The following is an 11230-nucleotide window of genomic DNA, read 5'->3' on the forward strand; positions in this document are numbered from 1 at the left end:
GAATGTCATACGGCACTTACAAAGTATATCTATAATCGAAAACGAATCTATTAGAAACCAAAGAAAAATAATTTTCTTGCAAACTAGAGATCTCAAACCATGATCTGACAATTCGGCTCGGCCTCGTATCGCTATCTTGATGCAGCTTTTGATGAGGAGATCCCTCGTATGATAAATTGTAAAAGGAAAAATACCTCTTACTGGTTTCGAAGATTGTTGACAAATAACTTGTATGCATTGAAGTAATGTGCGACGAACTATCAACGAATTAATCTTGTCTATATTACGAGTGAAACTGAACCCAAGATTAACTGGAAAACCCCTGAAATAAAGAACTGAAAAACAATTCTCCCAAAAAGAGAGACTTTTATTGACTACAGTAGATGATAAGCACGCATACTATTGATTGAAAAAAGAAGCAGTTTTGGGACTTACCATCGAATGATTATCAATGGGTACCCCGGATGAAGGCTAGGTTTTTTTAGAGAGGAAAGGAAGAGAGATGGAGGCTCCCTATTGTCTAATATTCATTGTATTACGTCGGAACAGATACACATTTAAAATTTACCTAACTTAAATACGTAGTTAAAATAAAATCATGTTAAATGAGGCCTCCAATTGGACATATTTAAAAAGTCATAATAATAAGATAAATTGTGTTTTGGTCTGCGCGTTAGGAGTTAACGTTTTCTCAACATAACTATTTTTGCTTGTGAATTGTGACGGTCTTTGCACGTGTCACAATCCTTTTCCCTTTCAACTTAATTTAAAATGAATGTGAGATGTTATAAGTTCGTGACCGTCACAACTCACAAGTAAGAATATGCGTTCTCGACATGGTCTTTCACGGTCTAATATAATCCCTGAACCGTGGCCTTGCGGCCATCCCCCTTGTTCCAAGAGTAACAGGCTATTTACAGCAATATTGTGTAATGGGGGTCATTTTAGAAGAAAATCATGAGCATTGAGCAGTGTAAATATAGACAAGGAGGAAAATTACAAAAGAACTGAGGTGGCCTGCCATGTGGCTGAAAGCTTATGACAGTGTAATCACAGTTAATTGCCAACCAATTTCCATTTGGAATTATTGCAAGCTTTCCTAACACTATTTCTAGGAACATTTTTGTATATGATGACAATGTACAGTACAGTTTTTGTGATTGTTTAGAGTAACAAACACCAATATTTGGTTGTTTATAGTATCAAATTTCCTTATATCCCTTGAGAAAACAAAATTGAAGGTGTGACGTCTATTAAGAAAGCATAAATTCTTATTTAAGACAAAAATATCTCTTTTATATTTTATACTCCTTTCATACCAGATCAATGGTAATATTGACTTCTTTTTGGCACTATTTATCGTCGTAGGGAATTTTCAATATTATTCTTAATCTATAAAACAAAATATAGTCATGTGAGATCTTGTTTGATTTATCGTCATGAATGCTTTAAAAATATCAAATTTTTAATAATGTGTAAGTAAAGATAATCACGTTGCAAAACGAGTCTCGACAAGTGTGAAAAAGTCAATGTTACCATTGATGTGGTATGGAGGGAGTAGTTACAATCGATCAAATACTAGTCATTTAGATAGTAGAGGACAAAAGCCGACAACCTTGGTAATAACAAAACTTTGTCCTATACAGCTAACTCGAATTGTATTTGAGCCGTTTTAATTGGGTCAAATACTAGTCATTTAAACCTTTTACTAGTTTTACTCCCGTGTAAGCCTATATTTGATACAGAGTACATGCTAATCGGCTATGTCTTTAACGTAGTGGTTATGATAAATGTACGTGTCTAAGTGTCTTAGGCTCTTAGTATTATTCGGTATTCTATAACGTTCAAGTTCGAATGCCCCTCTCTTTGTATATTTGCTCTTGTGACTCCTTCCAAACAAAAAGAGGACATCTCGTGTTGTATTTTTAAATACAAATTGTACAACCAATAAGGCACAAATAATAACGGAAATGAAACGATACAAAAGACGGCTTATAACGCCCAATCGAATCATGCTAAACGCACTTTCCTTAGAGTATTTCGACCCTATAGCCTTTGGGTTGCACGAAATCTCTGTAGGATAAGACGATTCCTTTGTCTAAGGCAAGAACAAAGAACAAATAAACAATAGGAGTTTTCTTTTGCTTTGTAAGATGTCAAAATACGAAATTGCAAATGTGTATGTTTGTTGTTTTACACATTCTTAGTATATATATATATATCCATGTGTGTGAAAACAAACACCAACATAATCTAACAAAAGGATAAGGATGTTCCTTTTCATATTAACCAATGAAAACAAAGAACAACCGCCAAAAACCAATTCACTGAATATAGCTTCCGCGTAAGACAAACCCAACCCCGGTAGGGGTTACCATCCCCGATCGGGGACGTAGCCATTTTTACGAGAAATAATTCCTGGCAATTCACAATTTTCTAAGTGTTATCCCCGAGTATATAACCCCGATAGGGGACGCAATATAACTCGTTCATACTTAGAAAACACGTCTTTTATACATGATAAAATCATTTATCATTTCCTTATCCACTTGAACCATGAACTCGATAATTCCGATTATATGAGTGTACACTCCGTACTCCCCGACTCACATTATATCGATTTCGAGCTCAAACCGATTTTGACATGAAAACCCGAATACACTTAAATGTCTTTGTGATCAAAATCACCAACATTCCTCCCCCATTTAAGTGTATCCCTTGTTCCCAAATAAAACAACAAAGCAACAAACCTATGCGTAAATGAAAGTGTCCCAAGGATTGAACTTCCACATTAGTACATACACATTCCAAATATTCGAGAATCAAGGTGTCCCACGGATTGAACCTTTCAACCCATATTGAATACATGAAGATAATATACACATAGACTCAAACAACTCTTAAAGTTACAAACTTGACACTATTGACCGCCTTGTGTCCATATCCTTTCATGAGAGTATAGGAGGCCAAGTCCAAGCCTCTTGAAGCGGCTACACTTCACACTCACATAGGTGAATTCTTTCATCGTGCACCCGCAAAATGCACTTTGTCAAAGATTCATTAAGAAGTATTAAACTTCAACCTCTTGTCATGCAGGTCATGCACATACCTTTCGGGATTATCATACATGTGCTTCAATCTTTCATAATGAGCCTTCCACATTGAACTTAGCCTCTAAAATTTGTTAGAGGGAAGTTGGGTATCTCATCACAAAGATCTAGACGGACTTTAAACTCATCCCGATATCCGACTTGTCATCAACCAAGTCCCTAGTTGATCCTTTATGCAAAGTGAACAACTAGTTATAATAAGATCTTATAAAACAACCAAAATCACTTTATCCAAGATAGTAAATAAACCGTGTTCTTATAATAACCTGGTGTCGCGATCACCGTAAACACATGACTATAAACTTAGTCAAATTACCATCACTATCATCAACACAAGTGACATCGATTACAAATTTAAAATAAACTCATAGATCACTTTACCTAGCCACTTAGCCTCTTTTCAGCTATAGGTAATTGATCCTACAAAATCTGACTATAATGTCAAATAAAACATGTATAGCAAATTACTACGCTCTTTAGAAGTCCATAACCAATGGTACCTCCCCAAGCAATAATACATTACCAATGTAAAATAACCATCTACATTGGCAATTCAATTTACATATACTAGTCCTTCTAAACCAAAGGAAAAAACGACATAGGACAAACCATAGTCCATGATTTTCTTATATACTTTCTCATCCGCCTAACAGTTTGCCAAAGATGAGTACTAGTTTAACTAGTATACTTACTCAACTTTAAACGACAAAAACAATCAAGCTCTTGTGAAATACCCACCACTTTTACCTTTGAATAAAAGCATCATACTCCACCCATAAGAGTATTAACTGGAGAATACTAATTATACTCTCACCCTTCATCCTAATACCAAAGATCATATTTCCTTCCCCATGTCCTTCATAGAAAAACATGATAACAAAACCACCTTTACAAGGCAAAATCATCTTTGGTTTACCAAAGATCAACTTGTCATTTACCATGCAACAAATAACAATTCCATAACCAGACTTGTCAATAGTTGTCACATTCAATGCTATTGATTTACCTCTTACATGGCTAAATCGCCATGACTCCATAATCTCACCATGGTTATCACAAACTATCATTTTCGAGATTATTATATGATAAAATCAATTACATCAGCAACCTTTAAATGCTTTACCCAAGACATTAACATGTTGAACAATCATTACCAAACAGTTAGCACACTAACAATATTACTAATAACTGATCAAATATCCATTGATCAAAATATCATAATACTGCATTTATTAAATAAACAAACAAAATCATTTGATCAAAACAACATTACCCATAAATATTCTATTACAAGTTCCTCTCAAATTAGTATACAATGTGAGACAACTTGAATATTTATGACACTACAAGAGTGAGTTTTTAACTTCTCTTAGAACAAACCAAGCTATCGAGCAACCAAATTAAATACCGGCTCTCAATACCGCTCTAAAACAATCAATACACCAATAGTTGATTTGTATCAAGCTACATATGTGTACCCATATGTTACCGCTCAATATCCATAATTCCGTTTATTACATTCAAGAGACAAAATACAGTCATTCTCACTCAATAGCTCATTTTCACACATAATATACCACCATATAATAAAAACTTATGAAATCAATACTAGCATAATTACTAGAAAACAAGCAACAAGCATAGTGAAAACACTACAAAAAACCATATGAATAAATTAACAATCATCAAATACAAAATGTTACTCGGCTAAAACATAGCCAAAACACATGATAACTCATAATCAAATTTAACATGATTATTAAAACATTTGATGATCAAACATCATAAATAAACATTGATCACTCTGATATTCATGTGAGCATAACATTATTGCATATTAACCGCAACAAAATTAACCATGATCATTTTTATAAAATAATTGATCAAACAAACATGTTCAAATTATATATACCAAACAAGAGTAATGAACAACTACTCTCAATAAAACTTGACGTAAATATGTCATATTTCATGGGTGATATTTCAACTCCTTCCTCAAACGACCTTGTGTGTCTTAAGTCACAATAAGCCATGACTATACACCACACAAACACCGATACACTATATATGCTATTGAGCCATACGAGCAACTGTATTATACCACTCTATTTTGCATTACCGTGTATCATATCAAGGAGGATTCATTAGAGACATTCATACCCACCTTGTACATTCAATAATACACCACTATTGTTATAGTACACACACAATTTATACAATCAATAGTAAAACATCCACTATTAACTTAATATGAATTGCTAGTTTTGCTACTATAAAGAGAATTCCTCATGTCGCACAATCAAATAAACACAAGTAGAAAATCACTTAATATTAAACCATATTAAGATTACATAGTCATGTTATAAATTAAAATTAACAACTATCAAGATCATACCTTAACCGGTATCATTATTATCATCCATTTATCAATAAAGGTCAATTAAGAAGACATGGACATGAATATTAAATACAAACCCAATAGTATAACCACTTTACAATGTCAACAACTCCATGGTGTATCATGTATGCCTTCATAGACAATGATCAAATAGACATACATTACTAGAAATAACGCACGAATCCATGCCAACACATTAATACAGTGTAATTTGGTGCATAGAAACATGGAATTAAAAACATGTCATGATTGTAAAGCTTATTATTAAGCAACGATCTGATTAAACCACAAATTCATTACCCATTATGCCAGGCATTAAACCAAATGAAAAAACCATGTGAATCAGAATTCCCAAAGCAAATTAATTCAAGAAAGTCCACATTTTATGAGAACCATCATTAGTTAAACTACTAATAATATGTTGTTAATCAATCATTTGCAAATCCATAAACCAAACATCATAATGCATGTCTAACATGATCATTTATACATGCATGACGAGAATCAATAAACCAATGTACGTATACTTATCTGAATAACAGTGCCAAGTTTTCTGTTTTTATGCCCTTATCTTTGGAAGATAATATCATCCTTTGAAAATTCAATTACCAAAACCTTGCGTGAGTTTCCACCAACGGTTTCGTCAATCAGTATATACTAATCATCTCCCTTTCCAAACAAGTACGTGAAACCACAATTGTGTACGTTTCATTTGAACATTAAATTCCCAAATCGAATTCACAAAGCCCGCAATATGTCTTGATATTATGCCACAAGCATTATTCAGTGAGTAATAAATTGGATGACCCAATTTCATCATTATTTGCCTTTCGTTCCACATTGAAAGTTGAACTATAACACCAATTCAGATCTTACCGTCCTCCCGCATATCATTACCGTCATTCTCACAAAGGTAAATACTCTAAGAATGTTGTATTTTTAAATACAAATTGTACAACCAATAAGGCACAAATAATAACGGAAATGAAACGATACAAAAGACGGCTTATAACGCCCAATCGAATCATGCTAAACGCACTTTCCTTAGAGTATTTCGACCCTATAGCCTTTGGGTTGCACGAAATCTCTGTAGGATAAGACGATTCCTTTGTCTAAGGCAAGAACAAAGAACAAATAAACAATAGGAGTTTTCTTTTGCTTTGTAAGATGTCAAAATACGAAATTGCAAATGTGTATGTTTGTTGTTTTACACATTCTTAGTATATATATATATATCCATGTGTGTGAAAACAAACACCAACATAATCTAACAAAAGGATAAGGATGTTCCTTTTCATATTAACCAATGAAAACAAAGAACAACCGCCAAAAACCAATTCACTGAATATAGCTTCCGCGTAAGACAAACCCAACCCCGGTAGGGGTTACCATCCCCGATCGGGGACGTAGCCATTTTTACGAGAAATAATTCCTGGCAATTCACAATTTTCTAAGTGTTATCCCCGAGTATATAACCCCGATAGGGGACGCAATATAACTCGTTCATACTTAGAAAACACGTCTTTTATACATGATAAAATCATTTATCATTTCCTTATCCACTTGAACCATGAACTCGATAATTCCGATTATATGAGTGTACACTCCGTACTCCCCGACTCACATTATATCGATTTCGAGCTCAAACCGATTTTGACATGAAAACCCGAATACACTTAAATGTCTTTGTGATCAAAATCACCAACATCTCGTACTGTCCATACGGGTCGGGCTTTAAAACTTTTTTTTAAGGGTTATTCTACGTAGTAACCCTGTGTTTTTCTGAATTCTAGCTGGTAACCCTTCGTTTTTCAACTACCCACATGGTAACCCTGAACTTATGAAAAAAGGTTCTCCATGACCCTCAACTTTTATTCCGTTAAAAAACTCCGTTAGTTTGAATGTTTATCGAGACTTGGGCTTGTCTTTTACACTTCAAATGCTTAAATGACCAAGTAACTATGGTTTTCTCAACTCAATTAAAATAAATAAACCACGAATTTTGCTAACAAATAATTATATTATAGGTGTGTTAAGAGTATAATTCATAACATTTTTATTATCATTCTTATTATTATCATCATTTTTATTGCTTAGCAAAAAATATTAAAGTAGTAAATATATTGAAACACATCTTACTTTTGTTTTTGTTATAAATTATATTAGATTATAATTGATATTATATTATTATTATTTTTATAAAAAAAAACAAAGGTAAGATGTGGATCGGTATTTTTACTACTTTAATATTCTTTGTAAAACAATAAAAATGATGCTAATAATAATAATGATAATAAAAAGATTATGAATTATACTCTTAAGTCTTACCACTCCTAGAATATAATTATTTGTTAGGAAAATTTGGGGTATATTTATTTAATTGAGTTGAGAAGACCATAGTTAGTTAGCCATTTAAGCATTTGAACTCTAAAAAACAAGCTCAAGTCCCAATAAACATGCAAACTAACGGAGTTTTTTAATGGAATAAAAGTTGGGGGTCACGGAGAACTTTTTTTTGATAAGTTCGGGGGTTCCATGTGGGTGGTTGAGAAATGAAGGGTTCTGCTTAAAAAAAAACATGAGTTCTACGCGTAGAATAACCCTTTTTTTAATGTGGTGTCATTCATCTTTGTATGATTGCTCCATTATCGCCGAACTATGGACTATACAACACATGCCCCTTTCCAATTTTAATCACACTATTTTCATTTCTTATTTGGTGTATTATCTATCTACTAACTCAATCTCGGATTATAATACACTTATTTTAATTCATTCACGACCTGGCGAATTAAGAAAGACTAAATGCCACCCAATTTCACATTCAGCCGGCGGTTTACGGTAATTTGAACCATCTCGAATTCTCATTGTTCACCTCATAGCTAACAAGTAACAATCATCTCCTCAATAATCAAGGTCGTACATAGGGAGTAAGAGATCGCGATTCATTTACTCGAATGAGGTTGAGGAATTTACTTCTATCGTCCTAGACAAACCTTACTATTGCGTGCATCCGTCCTTCCCAAGAAAGGTCCCCAATGTTCCTTATATGACCATTTGCCCATAATGTTGGCCATGATGGGACGGCCAGTACACCAATTTTTTTTTTTCTTTTTTCACTAACTCTTATTTAAAACAGTCTTAACTTAAGACAGCTCTCATACCCGAGGTTGTGAGAGGTCTTAAGTTAAAACGGTCTTAAACAAGACCAAGTGTTTCTTTTTAACGACTAATGGGGTGAGGAGTCAAGCGACATAATGCAACATCGACATTAACTGTCCTCTTCAAGGAATGGATGGTACCGAGACAAACGGATGCCAAGGACCCCACGGCGGTCTTGATGGTGGTTACTGGGGGCCAGGGCTCAAGAGTGCCATTAAAGATTGGTCAAACAATCTTCACTATTCCAAACCAACATTTCAAATTCATCAAATCCTCTCCCATTTTCTTGTCAATAACTTCCTCTTTAAACTGAACCATTGACCATACAACTGTAAGTCAACAGCTTATTACAATCAAACTTGAGTACTCAATAACAAGAAATCAAGAATCAATTCGAATTCTAATTAATCAATATCAATATAATTAATTATTCATTTTTTTTCATAGATACAGAAAAATTATCCTCAAAAAAATTGGCTCTCAAGATGAGAAACCATGTAATTCTTCTCTACCTAAACAAATTCAATAAATGTAAAAATTAAACAAATTAAATTCACAACAATAAAAATGAATTAAATGCCATCTCCAATCTCCCCATTTCCCCTTCCCCTGTACAATGTACAACTCCGTCCCCGAACAACGCTAATAGACCGTCTCCTCTCACAAACCGATAAAATAAAATCAAGAAAACCGAAGTTCTTTTATCTTATTATAACCAACCAATTAGCGAAGCAGCAGCATAACCCAAACCTTGATTATTCCCAATATAATCCCGGTCCCTTCTCCCTTTAAAAAGATCATAAGGCTCCCACAACCGGTCCAACGGACACGTCGTCTGTGTATCGAGTCGAACCCACGGTTTTCCTTTTCCAGACCAATGTAATAAACTAACCGGACCGGGATGAAGCGACCGACACGAACCTCTTACATTATCTCCACCTAACCCGTGTTGGTTCCACCTATGGTTAATCGGTTCAATATCTCCAGCAAACTCTAGTAAAAACGGTGGTAAACTACCTAACTCGTAAATTCGTCTTTTCTTTTGTATTTCCATCCAATTCTCGATTTTACTGCGGTAATTACCTTCCCTCCATCGCAGTAAATCCATTACCATTACTCCTGTGTTGAAATAACACGGCTTTTGCAACCGTGAATCGAATATGGAGTTTAGTCCCGGGTCGGACCAGAATGATTGAGTAAAATATGATGTGAAATTCGCGTGACAATATTCGGGTGCTCCGATTATGTGGGACCCGGATAATGTCGTGTTCCACAGCTTGTAAATGTCGTCAACGAGGATGAGGTCGGAATCGAGATAAATGACACGCGCTACGCACGTGTCAAGAATATCGCCGAGGTAATTCCTCGCGTAATTTAACGGATTTTCTAACGCGTGCCTTACTGATGTTGATATCAAATTAATGACGGTATCTTCTCGGAAGATATACACCTTAAAATTCAACGACGGAAACGTTGACCGAACGAGTTGACTCAGTACACGTGGCGTGAGCGAGTCAAACTCAGCGGCAATAAAATGAAAGAAGATATTTTCCGGACACGACGCGTGTTTGAGAACGGAATGAACGGCGGCGATTGAGCCACGTAAGTACTCGTAGTCCAATGTCATTGCCACGTGGACCAATGACGGGTCACATTGGTTAGCTGACGTGGTTGTTGAGGTGGACGGACAGTGGGCCCCGTTACGGTAGTCTGGTGCCTCAGAGTAACGGAGAGAGTAGTGAAATTCCATTCCTACCCCTACTCCTCGTGGTAAAGATCTGATTGATAAACATACCGGAAATAGAATAAAGATTATAAAGATTGTTGGTAATGAAACGACGGCGGTCCGACTAATGGAACTCGCCGTCATTGTTTTTAGTGAGAGACGGTTTTTCACGAGAAATTATTAATTTGCGGATATTGATTGAGAGGTTATGAATGAATGTGATTTTATTTTGGTTGTGATATTAATGGGGATAGAAAGAATAAAATTGGGGGGTGGATTAAAAGGAAAGAAAAGAAAGAGGAAAGGAGCACGAAATCTGAGAGAATGTGAATAAGCTGTAAAGTGTAAACTTAAATGGAAGTATTTATATAATTATGTATTTATGTTATAATGTGAATATATTTTTAATTAATGGAGAATAAAAAGAAATGAGGAAAGGGAGAGGAGAGAGAGGAGGAGGAGGAGGAAGATTCAGAGGGACGGAGTCAATTTTGAAATGGGAAGGGAAAGCGAGTATGGTAAGTAAATAATGTGGGGTTGATTATTTGGGATTTTGGGATTATTCGTGTGGGTTTTAGCATTAACTAATTATCACGCGGTGTCAAGGGAGGTTGTTCAAGGGTTAATTGTTTGTAATTGATGTGTGCGTTAGTGCGTGTGAGGAAAAGTCGTTTTCGAAAGTACCATTCGTTTGAGTTATTTGTTTACCTGAATTAAAAAAATATTATAAAAAATAAGAAAAAATAAATAAATGACCGAGAAAGAGAGGGTAGAAGTTACAGACTACAAAGTATGTTACATTGACCGTGATCAAATAGTCGAAACTTTAAAAAG

The 11230-nt window shown here is 34.8% G+C and overlaps 1 protein-coding gene across 1 annotated transcript; it reads right to left on the reverse strand.

Annotated features, from left to right (window-relative positions):
• Nucleotides 1-9068: 9068 nt before the first annotated feature.
• Nucleotides 9069-10889, reverse strand: LOC141644230 (putative galacturonosyltransferase-like 9). Its single transcript, XM_074453703.1, has one exon. It carries the CDS (start codon nt 10538-10540, stop codon nt 9380-9382), a length of 1161 nt encoding a protein of 386 aa, XP_074309804.1. The 5' UTR covers nt 10541-10889; the 3' UTR covers nt 9069-9379.
• Nucleotides 10890-11230: the final 341 nt, after the last annotated feature.

This window comes from Silene latifolia, chromosome 2 (assembly GCF_048544455.1).
Source record: "Silene latifolia isolate original U9 population chromosome 2, ASM4854445v1, whole genome shotgun sequence".
Taxonomy (NCBI): Eukaryota; Viridiplantae; Streptophyta; class Magnoliopsida; order Caryophyllales; family Caryophyllaceae; genus Silene; species Silene latifolia.